This window comes from Callorhinus ursinus, unplaced genomic scaffold (genome assembly GCF_003265705.2).
Source record: "Callorhinus ursinus isolate GAN/ISIS: 27379988/994484 unplaced genomic scaffold, GSC_fseal_2.0 scaffold3, whole genome shotgun sequence".
NCBI lineage: Eukaryota > Metazoa > Chordata > Mammalia > Carnivora > Otariidae > Callorhinus > Callorhinus ursinus.
The window spans coordinates 51,638,902-51,655,232 of record NW_027397065.1 but is presented as its reverse complement, the minus strand read 5'-3'; the positions used below and the strand labels follow the sequence as shown (position 1 = coordinate 51,655,232).

General features: G+C 43.2%; 2 protein-coding genes across 4 annotated transcripts in view; one reads left to right on the top strand and one right to left on the bottom strand.

Moving 5' to 3' along the window:
* The window catches only part of SLC26A2 (solute carrier family 26 member 2), a 65,779-nt gene that overhangs the window by 10,910 nt on the left and 38,538 nt on the right, over positions 1 to 16,331 (top strand). The window lies entirely within an intron of this gene.
* Positions 1 to 16,331, bottom strand: part of PDE6A (phosphodiesterase 6A) — a 56,591-nt gene that overhangs the window by 33,369 nt on the left and 6,891 nt on the right. For both annotated transcript variants that reach the window (XM_025867262.2, XM_073890874.1), the window contains exons 2-6: positions 15,020 to 15,172; positions 14,193 to 14,282; positions 13,466 to 13,606; positions 8,317 to 8,391; positions 2,134 to 2,198 (exon numbers count right to left, since the gene is read on the bottom strand). In XM_025867262.2, the coding sequence (XP_025723047.1) occupies positions 2,134 to 2,198; positions 8,317 to 8,391; positions 13,466 to 13,606; positions 14,193 to 14,282; positions 15,020 to 15,172 (524 nt within the window). The remainder of the gene's footprint in view (positions 1 to 2,133; positions 2,199 to 8,316; positions 8,392 to 13,465; positions 13,607 to 14,192; positions 14,283 to 15,019; positions 15,173 to 16,331) is intronic.

The window sequence follows — 16,331 nt, the reverse complement described above, 5'->3', positions numbered from 1 at the left end:
CAGCTCCTGTCTGTCCCTCCGGATCCACTCTTGAACCCTCCCCTCCCTGTGCCAGGAGGCCAATCTGTATGGACTACATCCACAGGGCTCCTGGCCTTCTAGTTTCTCGTTGCATATAAAGACTGTCCTAATTAGTTTTTTGTTATTGGTTTCTAGGATTTTTTCGTTGTGACCAGGGGACATTCTATGTATTATTTCAGTCTTTTGAAATATATGAAGTTTACTTTGTGGCCCATTTATCACCAGTTATTATAAATGTCACACGTATGCTTGAAAAGACTGAGTGTCCTCTGGTTTTGGGGTTGGAGTACTGTGTTCTCTCTGTATCCATCCAGTTAAGTTTAACTGTGTTATTTAAATATTCTGTATTATGTTTTAGTCTGCTCCTCCTATCAATTAGCAAACATGGATCTGCCTATATCTTCTTATATTGCTGTCCCCTTTCGCTTTTTTTTGAGGCCATGTTATGAAGCGTATACAGATTTAGAATTGTAATAGCTTCCGGTCATGGCCAGGTGAGTTAACCCCTTAATCATTAAGAATTGACTCTATCTCCACTTGTGCTCTTTGTTGTATTATCCAGTTTTATCTGATATCTGATATTAACATAGTTACATTAGTTTTTTCTATTAGCGTCTGCATGGTATATATTTTTTTCATTCTTTTACCACCAACCTCTCTTGTATTCTTGTCTTTTAGATAGGTCTCTTATAAACAGGATGTACAGTATTTCCTCATACCTAGAAAGTCAACTGTTCCTAGATAGACCATTCCCTACATGTAACTAGAAAGGTAAAACGCTACCCGTTCATCTGTGACACAATGTTTTTTGCACTTGGGATTATTACCTTATTAATATCAAAAGAGGTCTTTTAGAATTTAGAATTTAGAAATAGATTTTTACATTCCACACTTTTCCTATCTTTTTGTGCCATTCAAAGCAACTTTCTGTTTCAGTGCTGCATTATGGTATATAATCTCTTCAAGTTACTTAAAAAAAAAAGATTATTTGAGAAAGAGAGAGAGCGCAGAGGGGAGGGGCAGAGTGAGAGGGAGAGGGAGAGTTTTAAGAGTTTTAAGCAGACTCGGAGCTGAGCAAGGAACCCCATACGGGGCTCAGTCTCATGACCCTGAGATCACAACCTGAGCCAAAACCGAGTCTATTTCTTTTTTTTTTTTTTAAAGATTTTATTTATTTGAGAGAGAGAGAATGAGAGATAGAGAGCACGAGAGGGAAGAGGGTCAGAGGGAGAAGCAGACTCCCTGCCGAGCAGGAAGCCTGATGCGGGACTCGATCCCAGGACTCCAGGATCATGACCTGAGCCGAAGGCAGTCGCTTAACCAACTGAGGACCCAGGCGCCCCAAAACCGAGTCTATTTCTAAATGACCAAGATCAACTCCCATTGTGGCCTCTCATACCCACTGTTTAAAGATTAAGGTGACTGAAGGAAAATCCCAGAGTCTGATTTTGGCCTGGAGGTGTCTGCAAGTCAGTTCAGAAAGTGAGCTGATTTCAAGGCAGAACTGTGAGTGTGCCTCTTAGCACAGAGAAGATTTCAAATAACAGTATTCATATAACAATATTCAGATAACAAGACAGCTCGGTTTCTGACAGAAAAAAGTACAAAAAAGTACAAGCTTCTACTGAAGAAGGTTCTTGACTGTTGGAATCTTAAAATGGCCTTTGAGTCCTTACCACGTACAGGGAGGTGGAAGCCTCACCCTCTGGGAATTCTTTCCTTTCCATCCTCCATGGTCCAGGAAGAAGAGGACAACAGAGAATGAGCTTTCCTTGCGCCAGCTGCTTGCCTTTGCCTCACCTCCCTGGCTGGGCCCCAGATGTGCCTCCACCAGAAACCACGGGAAAGCCCTAATCAGATCCCACGGTCTCGTTCTGTAGATGGGGAACTGAGGCCTGAGACCAGAACTCCCAGGAGCTGACTCAACAACATGCAGCCTCTCTTCCCAACTTGTATGGTCTTTCTGCTCTTCCACACTGTCTCCTTACTGCTCTTCCTGTCTCTGACCAAGTGTGTGGCCCTCTTGGATTTGCTTAGTGTTGATCTTGGAATGAGTATCAATGGACATCGATAACATGCTTACCATTCTACCTGTTTTGAGGAGAAACTTACGGGATTACTTTGATGTCTTCTTTGCCATGTAGGATGTAGTCAATGACCTTGTAAAAGTTGATTTCCTAGGCAAAAGAAATAAAGAAATCTATAACATGAGAGCCAGACACAGAACTTCAGCATGAGGGTGTCCATGAGACAGGGCTTGTTCTTTACCAAGTACTCTGTGGTTTTCCAGAAACACCAGCCTGGCCCTCTCAGGGTGTGTCCCGGCTGCCTCTGGAGCTCACTGTCCTCAGCTGACTCGTGATTCAGTGTGCTTAACCTTCAAAACCAGCTCACTGTGGCCAGGCAGGGGCTGGGATCTGGGCAAGAGGGATAGGAAGTGTTCCAAGGGGAGCTGGGGGTTGATCGCAAGAAGAAAGAGAGACAGACTGCTTTCTGGAGTCCAGGGAGAGAGGGAGGTGGAAAGGAGACTCCTGTCCATTTAGAGTTATGGTCAACTCAGCCACCCGTGCAGGGCTCAGCTCCATGGTTCCAGCCCCCCTTTCTCCTTGACTCCCATCACTCAGCTGCTCTCATTGCTGTGTCATCTCTTCCAGACTTGTCCTTCCAAACTTACTTCATGCCCCCCAACTCACTTTCCACCTCTTCCATCCCTCCCACCTCCTTGTACCATTAAAACTCCCATCCTCTAAAGTAGATCTGTTCAGTTACATGACTTCCTAACATGAAGTGGGATATTGGCAGTGGGATACTGGATATTCCCCTAACTCTCCAGGGAAAATTCCATCACCTTATTAGATCCTCTGAACACCCAGCTGCGATGGACAGGTTAGAAACCATTTTACAAATGGGAAAAATGAAACCCAGAGAGAGGAAGAAAGGGACTCATTTTATAGTAGACAGTGAGTCAGGACAGGAGTGAAACCCTTGACTCCTACTCTCAGGGCTCTTTCTGTGACGCTACTGAAGGTTAACCTTATGTTAACCTAATACAGTGTTTTACTCTCTGTATCACTCTCACCCAGAACAGGGCTATTCAAAGCATGGACCCTGGACTGGGACTATCAGCAGACCATCTGGTACCATTCCATGATGAGATAAAAACAGAAATTGAGAGTCAGTGTTTAGAAACTTGAATATAGCCGTTTGACTGAGTTAAGTTAGGTCTGTTGAGACTAATAAAGAAGGGGAGGGGATTTACAATTTGCATGTCTTTGAAATTTTTAATTTTTCTGGTTATATAGTGTGATCCCATTTTGAAAAGTATCAGTCCAGAGTGGATTGGAAATAAAAAAAAAAACCAGGGGGGTGGGGGGATGGGTTAGCCTGGTGATGGGTACATTCTGCGTGGAGCACTGGGTGTTATGCACAAACAATGAATCATGGAACACTACATCAAATACTAATGATGTAATATATGGTGATTAACATAACAATAAAAAATTAAAAAATAAATTAATAAATTAATAAGTTAAAAAAACAAACCAACAAAGCTGTTCCTTGAGTGCAGTATTTTGAGAAGTACTGCTCTAGAGATGTAAATGTAGATACCTGAGCCACATCTGGTCTCCTGACTCACAACCTCCACAAAGGGAAACTCCTGATTCAGTCAAAGGTGTCTGAACATCCATTTGGTTGCAGGTGATCATGACTTTCTTCAAGTTCCAGAGGCTCTGCTCCTTCTGACTAGCAGCCACTAAGACTCATGCTCTAGTCTTGGTTTTACTGTGTGCACTCCTGGGGGCTCAGTTTCCCCAGCTGGAAAACCGGTGGTATGTGTTTGTTTCAGCTGCCCTAATGGGGCAGAGCTGGGCACATGGAGATCCTGCGTCTCTCTTTGTTCTCTCTCACGGCCTTTCCTGTCCTTCTACCTTCCTCGTTAGTCTGGCCAAGGCAAGCACTGTGGACCTGGAGGGGTCTAAAGACAATCAGAAAATAGATAATCCCCAAACTAGATAATCCCCAAAGTTCTTCCCAGCTACGATTCTAAGATTGTGGTTGGATGGTTAGCCATATCCCTCGTAGATTAAAATGCATATCTTCTTTGACCCAGCAATTCCATATGTGGTCATGAATCCTAGAGACACACTTCTAAATGTGGGTAAAAGCATCCTTTGCCCCAGCCAGGGCTCTCAGCCAGACTACTTTCAGAAGTCTGGAGACAACGTAATGCTGTCACCAGGAGGGTGGCTGCCAGGTGCCTGCGTCCAGTGGATGCTCTGCATGTCTCCAGAACAACGTAGCTGTATCTGTGCTGACAGAGGAAGGTGCCAAAGTGTCGTCAAGCTGGGAAAGTAAGGCACAAACCAGAAGCATCCCATTTGTTGAGGGTGTTGATGCTGGTGGTAGAATTCTAGGAATATTTGGGCATCTGTAGATGTTCCTGGAAGGATAGACTGCTCCCACTGGCTGCCTCAGGGGAGGCTGGATTTCTGTGGTGTATCCTTTTGTACAGTGTGAGCTTTTCACATGCTCATGTATCGCTTTTTCAATAAATGTAAACAAATTGTGCTGAGGACATTTTTGAAAGTGAAGTTGTATCCTGTAGGCAGTTCCTGAAAGCAAAGGTGGCGGTCGGCGTTATCTGCTGAGACTTGGGCAGAGCTAAGTGTCCTTCTGTGGGGAAAAGAAGGCCGACTTCTATGACCTCGACCCTCTTCGGCTCTTTGTTTTAGGTCATCTGTCCTTGGGTCTGGGCTGCTCCCTGAGACAAGCTGCTGGCTCCCTGGGCCCCCCCAGGCTTCCACCTCCAGGGGTCTCTATGAGACTCCTTTAGAAAGGTTAGAAATGGATTTTTTTTTTCTTTCTGAAGCCCACAGGAGAATCAATTTACTTTCACAGAAAGCAACAAAAAAATCAGTGTACTTTAGGTAAATAGGGCTTTTCCATACACTGCAGCTCAGCCCAGTTGCCTTCAAGGCCATATTCATGTTAAGAATTCACCAGCCTTTGGAAAGTCAAAACTGAGCCGTCAATGAGCTCCTTTGTTACCTTCCACCTGAGCAGCTGAGGCTACAACACAAGGGGCTTTGAAAGGGCCAAAAACACAGCCATAGCAAAATTATCCTGCACAGAAATATACCCGTTTTTAAACGAGTGCAGTTTTTTTTCCCCACAAAGCCTAATCAGCCTGTATAACCTTTTAATAATGAAAACACACACATGTACAATGTTTTATTTTTAAAAGGAGATGAGGGGCGCCTGGGTGACTCAGTTGTTAAGCGTCTGCCTTCGGCTCAGGTCATGGTGCCAGGGTCCTGGGATCGAGCCCCACATCGGGCTCCCTGCTCCATGGGAAGCCTGCTTCTCCCTCTCCCACTCCCCCTGCTTGTGTTCCCTCTCTTGCTGTTTCTCTCTCTGTCAAATAAATAAATAAAAGGAGATGAAGTGAGGTGTAGCTGCTGTTAGTGATCTTTAGACTCACAATTTGGAGAGGCTAATTGATCAAAGTCCAGACCAAAGCTGTATTTCTCACGTGAATGTGGCACTTAAAGTGTGAGGCTGTTAGAAGGCCAGAGGGAATGCTAAAAAGCAGGACTGTAATGAGTTACCAGAAAGAAAAGCATCCTGCATTTAAATTTGTGCAAATGAATTGACCCCTCGTAACCTCAATCTCCTTAACCGTGAAATGGAAATCATGAGGATACTTCCTTTATGAACCTGTTGAGAAGAGTAAATAACATTGTCCAGGTAAAGTGCCAGCAGATAATCAGATTCAACGCTGGTAGCCATGATGATTGTTTGCCTATTATGTGTCAGCGTGTGGTTTGCTCTAGCTACCGCGGCCTGGCCAGGCCATCTTGATTATCCAGGCATTACAGATGAGGAAGGTGAGGTTAAGAGAGATTGTCCAAGGCCACATAACTGGCTGGCAAAGCAGGGATCTGAACTGAGGCTTGCTCTTTCTGAGCGCAGTCTTTCTAAAAGATCCACTTTGGGCCAATCCTGTCATGCTGGGTCTGGGCCCCAGCTCAAGCCTATGTGTGTCTCCTCCCTAGCTGTGTCCTAGACCTAGAACTGACCTTGGAGATGAGTTCAGACAGATGAGAAAATCGAGTTCACCCCACAGGTTAGCAACCAACCCAAACCAAAGTCCTTTGCCCTCTGGCCTTCGCCATCACAACCTAATGCCTCATACTCTTGCAAGGACAGAGCCCTTGCTACCTGAGATGTAGAAAGGTTTCTGGAAAGGACAGTCTTAACCATAAGTGCGCTAGTCACCTCAGGGAAACCAATCAAATGGTGGGCAGCATTTCCTGGACTGGCGCTCAGTAAGAAAATGTTCCATTCAGCTCCATCTTGAAAAGCCGGATAATTCAGAGCCCAGCATTTCTCTGGCCATCCTGGAGTTGGAGATGGATGACCTCTGACCTCAGGGCTTCGCTCAGAGAGCTGAATATTAAAAGCAGCCTAGGAAGCTGAAGGTAACTGAAGTTGGTGGTGTCTGAACCCAACAGTGACCTCTATTACAGATCTTCTCCTTCTGCATTTCCAGAAGATACAGACCCAGCTCTTCCATGAATTGGAGAGAAAGCTCCGTGAGAACACGTCAACTAGACCAACACGAAAAGCTGTGCTTAAAAATAAGTGTCCCTGGGTTGCTTTCTGACAGTAGCACGTGATGCAGTGCTTGAAGACTCGGTCTTCCCAAATGAAATCATGGAATTGTGGGGGTGGAACAGTAGTTTGAAGCGGAACAAGAGCAGGTAAAAAAGTTACTATGGATAAAGCACAGCAGATGATGTAGATTTCCAGAGTGAACTCTTTCCTGGTGTGTTCATGAAGCTCACAGGCAAGGGTGTTAATTTTGAATTCTTGGAGTTTGAATTAAGACTAAATAAAGTCTATCATACACACATATTCACCCACGTGAGCGTGCACGCACACATTAATTTGGGTTAGGGTTGGCTGGGTGGAATGAGGCCTCCTAGCAGAAATTGACACACAATTTCAGACAGGCTAAAAGATCTTGTGGGGCAAACACAAGACTAAAATTCAATTCTGGGCATGACTCCGCTGCTTACTTGTCCTGTGTGGCCTCAAGTACGGTCATTCAGTCATTCTACAGGTTCCCTGGGTTGTTTGAGTGACAGATCTGATTACCCCGCCTCATCTTTTCCTCCCCACAGCTGTCATTTCAGCTTCTCTAAGGTGTTGATGCCTCATCTTTTAAAATAAAGCAATGGGGGGCGCTGTGTGTCCCCCTGCCTTTGGTTCAGGTCAGATCTCAGGATCCTGGGATGGAGCCAGCTGAGTCAGCGGGGAGTCTGTTTCTCACTCTGCCCCCCCACTCATGTTTTTTTTCTGTCTCTCTCTCAAATAAATGAATAAAATCTTAATAAAATAATATAAAAATAAAATAAAATAAAGCAATGCTATGAAAGCAGAGGTCACAAACTCTAGTGCCTGGAGAGATCTGAAGGAACCATAAATGAAAGCAGGGGCTGGGGGCAGGGGGACACCAGGGGAATGGAGAGGACTTTGGCAAACTAGAGAGCTCAGACCAGGTTCTAAGGAGGTAGCTGCTACTTCGCTCCCACCAAATTCATTCTGTTGGAGCGCCTGGCTGGCTCAGTCGGCAGACTGTGTGACTCTTGATCTTGGGGTTGTGAGTTTAAGCCTCACATTGGGTATGGGGATTACTTAAAAATAAAATCTTAAAAAAAATATTTACCCTGTGGGACTGTGGGTCCAGTTTCGACTGATCTTCCACTTTTAAAAAAAGAAACTGAGAATCTGATATTTATGGGAAATATCTTGACTTTTTAATGTTAAGCTACAAATTAAAAAAAATAAGTAAAAGGAAACAATTTTAAATGTATGCAGCCAAATAGGTTTATCTGTTGGCTGGAATTGACCTTCTGGCTATCAATTTATACAATTAGATATTAAGGTTATTTCCAGCTCTAATTGCCTGCAATTCTAAACATTTGCTGGGTGAGTCTTTGAGCAGATAGCTTTGACCTTTCTGGGGCTCTTTCCTTATCTGTGGAATGAGAATATTAATTCTTCCTTAGTCAATCCCACCACGTTACTCTGAAACTCTAGCAAGATATTAAAAATACCTTGCAAATTACAAGGTGTGGCAATTATGAACAATTATCAGACCTTCAAGGGAAATGACCCAACCCAGAGAAGATAAATATCTAAGTGAAAAAGAAATGTCAGCAAGGTCTACAGTGCCTTACATTTGTATTTCAATAAACATTAGCTCATACAGGCCAGAGAGAGACCTACCCTTCCATCCGGAGTCCTGGGACCAGAATAGGGTGGAGCCTCCCCCATCAGGACTGGCCAGACATCAAAAAATTCCTAGGAATGAGAAAGACAATAATTACATGTCTTGAAAATAGGTCAAAGAAAGGAGATTAAGAAAAGAAGACCCACCTATATGAGTCATCTATCACTGAAATTTGGAAGGTGGGAAGAGCTCACTAAAAACTAAGCTTGGAAGGGAGGCAAAATTCATTAGCATTAGAGGATGTTGGTTATGCCTGTGCCTCAAGATACTGACGAACTAAGCCTGTCTAATCATTCAGCAACAAACAGGAGCTGAGATGGAAAACCCTCACGCTCCCCACACTGTGGGAGGGGACATGAGAAGGAAACTGGGCTCTCTGTGTCTAAGAAATTGACCTTAAGGACATGCTAAGCATGTGACAGAAGGTTTAGCTAAAACGATGTCCTCTGTAGCATCATTTATAGTAGTGAAAAGTTAGGAACAACCTAAGTGTCCAATTAAGAGGAGACTTATTAGACAATTATGGTATATCTATTAACAGTAATGCTACAGACGTCTGTATGTTGGTTAAAAAGATGCCCTTGTCTCACTGATGAGTGAGAAATGTGAGGTGACAAAAAATATAGATCACGTAACCCCAATGCTTAACTATCCATAGACAATGCTCTCAAAGAATTCACAACAAAGCATCAAAAACTGGTTTTCTCTGGGTAATTGCAGTGAGACTCTATTTAGCAATTTTTTGTAATAAAATTAATTGCTTTTGGAATCAGGGAAAAAAATATCTTGCCTAAATAAGAAAGAAAAAACAATGGTGCCAAATATGGACAGATAGACTCACATCTGGGCTCCAACAAGAAAGGATGACACCCTTGAGACAACTTTTAAAGATACAGGCAGGAAAGAGAGAAAGGGCCAGCTAAGGCATTGTATGGGCACACAGCCTCAGAAGAAGAAACTCACTGGGACACCACACGAGCTCTTCCCTGCCACTTGTCTACTGGTTTTCCTGGGCCTGGCAGAAGAGGCCTCCATGCTTTATTGCCCTCTCTGTTCATTCATCTGTTGCTATTAGGGACAGTGATCCATTCGTCCTGGGTCCATTGCGGGTAGGATGCTAAGCCCTTCCGCTCTTGGCCTCTTTCTCATTTGGTTGGGTTACCTATTCCATCATGCAGAGCACAAGCAGAAGAAAGTCCACATGAAATTCAAACTCCATGTCCTCAAGCTTCTGCACAGTTGGACTCTTTGTCTTGACTACACAACAGGAAGAAATTCAGTTCTGTGGAAAAATGTGCATAGGGAGCCTATCTGAGCCCCACAACATGTTTGCTGCTAGATATGCAGAGACAAATAAGGCAGAGTTCACACCCTGGGGGACCTTGCTGTCTCTTGGAGGAGAAAATCGAGTACTCAAGTAACTACAGTTAGGTAGGGTAGGACAGGGTAAGAACCAAACAGCAATGGAAAAAGAACACAAATGTTAGAGGAGCCCAGAAGAAAGACAAATACATTGGGCTGACACCCTCTGTGTCAAACACTGAGTGGCTTTGAAGATTGTCCCAGAGAGAAGCAGTGGGCTGGGTGGAAAGTGGGGCATATTTACGCTTGCCTTCCTCGCTCTCAATCTCTCTCTTTCTTATTTCACCTATTTTTAAACATCTTTATTGACAGATAATTCATGTGCCATATAATTCACCTAGTTAAAATGTACAATTCAGTTAGTTTTATTGACTTCTTTCATAATGTCAGTAGCTCAGATAAGAGCTTAGCCTACCTTGGACCTACCTGGCAGGTTGTTAGAATGATTGTGTGTGGACCAGCCCATTTCTAAGTACTAGATTATTCCATCTTTTGGGGATGACTAAGGCAGAATATTCTTGTTTAAATGTGACTTTCCTTTTTGAGAGGGAGTTCAGAAGAAACAGAGCAGAAGACAACAACACAAAGCAGCCTGCACCTGAGGTCAAATTCTTTAGGGTGTGAACTGGGCACTTTTTGAATTCAACTACTAAGAAATTCTTTTGATTATGAAAGAACCATTCATTTGTATGAATTCATTCATTCGCTACTTCCTGAAGGTGTGTCAAAGGACTTATTCCTGGACTCGGTGATATTTGGCAAAATATTTGGTTCAGAAGTATACAAAAGTCAAATGGACATCTGCACTAGAATCAGAGGTTCCCTAAAATCAGTAGATAGCCCACCTGCACCAAAATCACATAAAGAACTGTATTAAAAGCAAAAATCAGAAAAATTGACCCATGAGTATATGGATAGCTGGTATATGATAAAATAGCATATCTAAATGGTGGCATTTTAAAACAGTGAAGAAAGGATAGACTATTCTTTAACTGGAGAAAAATGAGTGAGGGACAAAATTTATCCCTACCTCAAACCATACACATTCATAATTTCTAGATGAATGAAAGATTAAAATCAGAACACATCAGATTATTTCAGATTGTCTTCATCATGTTAAGGTTGGGGAAGTCCTTCTTAAACAAAATCCAAAACTCAAGTGTCCAATATATATGGACACTTGATTGATGACAGAGGTATGTTAGGGAAAGATGATATTTTCAATAGGACAGTGGAGAAAGAATGGTCTTTTCAGTAAATGGTGCTGGGTCAATTGGATATTCATATGGAAAAAAGTTAATATTAACCCTACCTTACACTGTACATTTAAAAAATTCCAGGTAGATTGTAGAGCTACATGTGAAAGTTAAAACAATGAAATTTTAGAGTTAACATAGATGAATATCTTTAATGCCTTGGGGCCAGGAAAGATTTTTTTAAATAGGGCACAAAAATCAATAACCATTAAAAAAATCAATAAATTGAACTACATTATAATTCAGAATTTACATTCATTGAAACATACTATTAAGAGAATGAACACACAGAGTGGGAGAAGGTATTTGCAATGTGTGTATTCCACAAGGAACCCCTATCTAGAATATATAAAGAATGCCTACAAATCCTAAGATTTAATTTTTTAAATCCTAAGATTTAAAAAGACAAAAGATTTTTTTTAAATGGAGAAGAGACTTGAATAGGTACTTCTTTTGAAGATATCCACATGGTCAATAAATGAGAAAAAATGTTCAACCTCATCAGTCATTAGGGGAATTCATATTAATACCCAATGAGATATCACCACATGCCCGCCAGTATGGCTAAGATTAACAAGACTGGCAATACCGAGTATTGTAAGGAAACCCTCATACGTTGCTAGTGGGAGTGTAAAATCATTTTGAAAATCAGATGGGCAATATCTATTAAAACCAATACCCAGAAATTCTACTCCTAGGTAAACATCTAACAGAAATGGGTACAACTGTGTATCAAAAGATATGTACCATAATGTTTGTAATAGCAATATTCATAATAACCCAAACCTTAAAACTCAAATTTTGCCCATCAACAGTAGAATGAATAAATACTTTGAGGATTATTTATATAATGGAACATTCCACAAGAATGAAGATGAATGAATGAACACTATGTGAAGCAATAAAGACGGATCTTACAACCAAAATGTTGAGCAAAAGGAGCTAGATACAAGAGTATATATTTGTATGATTTTGTTTATAGGAACTTCAAAAATAGGCAAAACTAACATGGCATTAAAGGTGAGTGTTAAAGAAGCTCTATGTAGGGTGCAAGCCAGAAAGAAGAAAGTTGCCAACTTCAGGGAATTCTCAGAAAATGCTCTTGAGGGCGCCTGGGTGGCTCAGTTGGTTAAGCGACTGCCTTTGGCTCAGGTCATGATCCTGGAGTCCCCGGATCGAGTCCCGCATCAGGCTCACTGCTCAGCAGGGAGTCTGCTTCTCCCTCTGACCCTCCCCCTTCTCATGTGCTCTCTCTCTCTCTCTCATTCTCGCTCTCTCAAATAAGTAAATAAAATCTTTAAAAAAAAAAAAAGAAAGAAAATTCTCTTGAAAGTGGGCAAAAACCTTCCCCATGTTTGTAAAGCCTACAGCCCACCTGGGACTTCTTTAATGAACTCCCCCCTTCAGGGAGGAGGGTATGGAAGTTAATGGAAAGGGGTAAGCAAGGGGCTTCTGAGGTGTTAGTAATGTTCTATCTCTTAATCTCAGTGGTACTTACATGGGATGTTCACGCTATACAATTCACTGACCTATTCACTTGCAGTTAGTGCCTGCCTCTGTGTATATGTTCTATTTCAACACAAAGCCTTATTAAAAAGAATCCACATGTACTGATGTGGAGAGATGTTCACAAAACATTAAGTAAAAAAAAAAAAGCAGACTATCAGGAAATATGGTCTAGCATCTATTAAACAGTTCTCAGAAGATTCTGATTCAAGTCTAGGAGCCTCTGGACTAGACCCAAGGTCCTTTCCAACTCCAGATTCTGCAATTCTTTAATCATTAAATGAAATATTTTGAGGGTCTGCATTGGTCAGTGCACCACACTCAGCACAAGGCCCTACAAAATGAAACTGACAGGAATCCTAGATCTTGGCTCTTTGGGATAAGAAATCACAAATCTAGATAACTCTGGAACTCTATTCCAAGGCAGAAAATTATTAGTTGCAGGAAGTGGAGACAGGTAGAGAAAGAAAAATGGGGGGAACTGGTTGGGGAAAACCTGGCTGAAAAATACTGCAGGGGGCTGTATTGGTCTCTGTGTCCTTTGCCTCTGCAGATCTGCCCCCTGAGCATCCAGAGGGACCAGATCCAAACATCTGCCTCCACTTTAACTGCCCAGATGGGCCGTGGGCTTGACAGACCATTAGGAAGGTTTATGCCCACCTTTGAGTGCATTTTCTGAGAATTCCTGAAGTTGGCAACTTTCTTCTTTCTGGCTTGCACCCTACATCGTACCTCTTTATCACTCACCTTCACCACCTCATCAAGCCTTCTCACATATGCTTTTTGCTTTTCCCACGGACCAGGGAAGACCAGGTTGTTTTCACTCACTTGTGCCCTAGGTCGACTTTTCCCCTTTAAAGGTTGGTACTCCACTCTTCAGTATGAAAGACCTGGGAAGACCTTTCGCAACCAGCCACATCCTCCCTGCCTCTTCCCGGTGAACAGAATGTGCGACGCGAGTCTGGGTTCCACTGCATATTTAACCTGCTCTTGGAGATGTCTGTTTCTGAAGTCTTCTTACCTTCTGCTTGGTCATGTCTAAGAGCCCCACAGAATATCTGTCACAGTTGAGGAAGGCTCGGACCGTGTACAGGGCTTTGTGGAACTGCCTCTCAATGTCCGTAAGCTCTTCGAAGACTTTGCTCCCAGACCACAGCAGTACCTTAACAAAACACAAAAACAGAGTCAAAGTTTCTAAGGCACAAAGCAGTGCCTCACAATAACCAAGAGACAAAGACAGGATAATTATCCCCATTTTACAGATGGAGAAACTGAGTCCCCAGAGAGCTGAAGTAACTGACCAGCTTATATTGGGTGCGACTCTTTCCATTTCTTTCATTTCATAAATTGTTAATAAGAATAATAATAACAAACATTGATTGAACACAAGTGCATTATCTCATTTGCTATTGACAATATTTTTTGAGGGTGGAACCAATCAATAATAGCCTCACTTTTCAAATGGGGAACACTGAAGCTCAGACAGAGGAAGTGATTTGCGCAAGGTCTTAGAGTTGGTAAATGGCTTAACAACTTAATCTAAGCTGCCTGACTTGAAAACTGTGCATATCATCCCTCTGGGGTACAGCTTTACAAACATGGCTACCTCATTAACACTGGGGGTGCTGGGCAGAGACTCCCTGATAGTTCCCAGGCACTTTTATCAACCACTGCCTTTCCAGCCTGACTACATCAGTGCATCAATAAAAAGACATGCCCAGTCCATTCCCTTGAGCCAAGCCCCTTACCTGGCCACGCCGAGTCTCACAGTTGTGCAGGTAACTCAGGTGGTATACCTTCATGATTAGATTTGCAAAATTAAGGTACTTGAGAAGAATCTGGAAATCAAACAGCATGAGGGGAAATAGATGAGAAGGAGAAATCCCTCCTCTGGCCACTTCTGCCATCAGCAAATATTTGAATATTTTAAAAGCAGCAGAGGCGATTTGAGCAGATGGATCATGGAATGCTGACTCATAAAAGGGTGCATTGTAAGAGTGTAAAACTCATAGAATGTAGAATGTCAATGTTCATAGGACGTATTAATGAAAAATTGCTACTATTTATTGAGTTTGCAGTCCCTGTGATAAGTCATTTAGGTAAGTTATCTTATCTGATCAACACAAGCACCCTGAGAGATGGATACTGTAAAATTAGGCCCATTTTACAGATAAGAAAACTGAGGCTTAGAGGTGCCTGGCTGGCTCAGTTGGTAGAGCATCTGACTCTTGATCTCAGGGTCCTGAGTTCAAGCCCCACGTTGGGCGTGGAGCCTGCGTAAAACAAAAACAAACAAACAAACAAAAAAACCCTGAGGTTTAAAGAAATTATGTAACTTTCCCAAGTCAAACATTTAGGTATTAGCAGAGCCAGGACAATTATCCCTGTACTCCTGGCTTCGGAGCCCCACATCCTAACCACTACCCTGTCCTGTCTCCCTCAGAGAGCATCACACTAATCCCCTTATCTTACAGATGGGGAAGTCAAGGCCAGGCCAAGTAACAAGTTCAGGGGACTTCTTGAGCTGGGACACCTGCTGGCATGACCACCCCAGCAGTTTCTAAAGCATTCTTACCTCCTCGTCTGTCTTGGTGAAGTGGGGCCCGTCCACTTTATTCACAGCCATGATTATGGCCACCACATCCTTCCCATTCATTATGGGGGAAGCCAAGATGTTCTTGGTCTGGTACTCTGTGAGGGTGTCCACGAAGTCACAGAAATGCTCATCCTGCAGGAAGGCAGAGACAGGCATGGGTGGGCAGAGGAAGAGCAAAGACAGTAAAACAGCCCAGAGCCCCATGTGCCCATGGTAGGAGGTGGGAGGAGGGGACTCGCTATTATCTTTTGACAAGAGAATGAAGTCATTTCCATCAACTTCCATTCAGCAAGGGCAATGCAATCAGGGGTGATTTCTGCCCTGGAAGCCTCCCAAATCCAGTAGGAGAAAGTCTGATTTACAACTTACTAAGGACTGCGGAGGAGATGCAAGCAAAGCTCTGTGGGGACCTGAGGATGGGGCGACTGACTTTGAATGGGGAAGGGGTTTAGAGGAGGCTCTCTTGAGGTGTTGGCAATTAAGCCCGAAATAGAAGCTTGAGTGAGGAAAAGACTTTGGTGAGTATAACAATCACAATTGCTAGCAGGTATCACGTGTGGTGCTTTACTTATATCAGCTCACTTTAATCCTATGAGATGGGGACTGCTAGTAGCCCATTCTCTGCAAAGGGAAACTGAGACTCTAGAATGTTAATGTGACTTTGTGTGTGTGTGTGTGTGTGTGTGTGTGTGTGTGTGTGTGTGTGTGTGTGTGACTCCAGAACCTGCCCTCAGCTCTGCTGCCTTTAAGGGAAGCCTCGGTAAGGGTAGACCTGAGTTCAGGTCATCCAACAAACCACTTGGTACTTCCTGCTTTTTGAGCAATTCGGTTCTAGCACCACACAGTCAGTCCAACGGAGATCGCTCTCTCGCAGGTCTTAATGGAAGCCCCGTTGTGTGTCAGGCCTTACGCTGAGCGCTAGGGATACAAGGGAGACTAAGGTTCAGGCCAACTCACAGACCGATCAATAATAGTAATACAGGACCTAAGGCTCGGCTCAAAGCTGTGGGAGTACAGAAGAGTACACATCTCGACCCCCAACCCCTAAAGCAGCCTGGGAGGCCAGCACAGGAACAGAAAGGGGAGGCAGAGCCTGAAATGTTGTCTTAAATCCGAAAGAATCCACCTCTCTGTTTCTTGGTAGCACTATGAGTTTTCCCAACCATCGGCATTGCTTGGGACACAAGCCAGATATGCACAGTTCATGCTGTTCTGAGAAAGGGAGTGTATTTCATAGAGCCGATTCACACAGCTTTTCTAGAATTGAGTGTGCAGAACCTTTCCCACGATA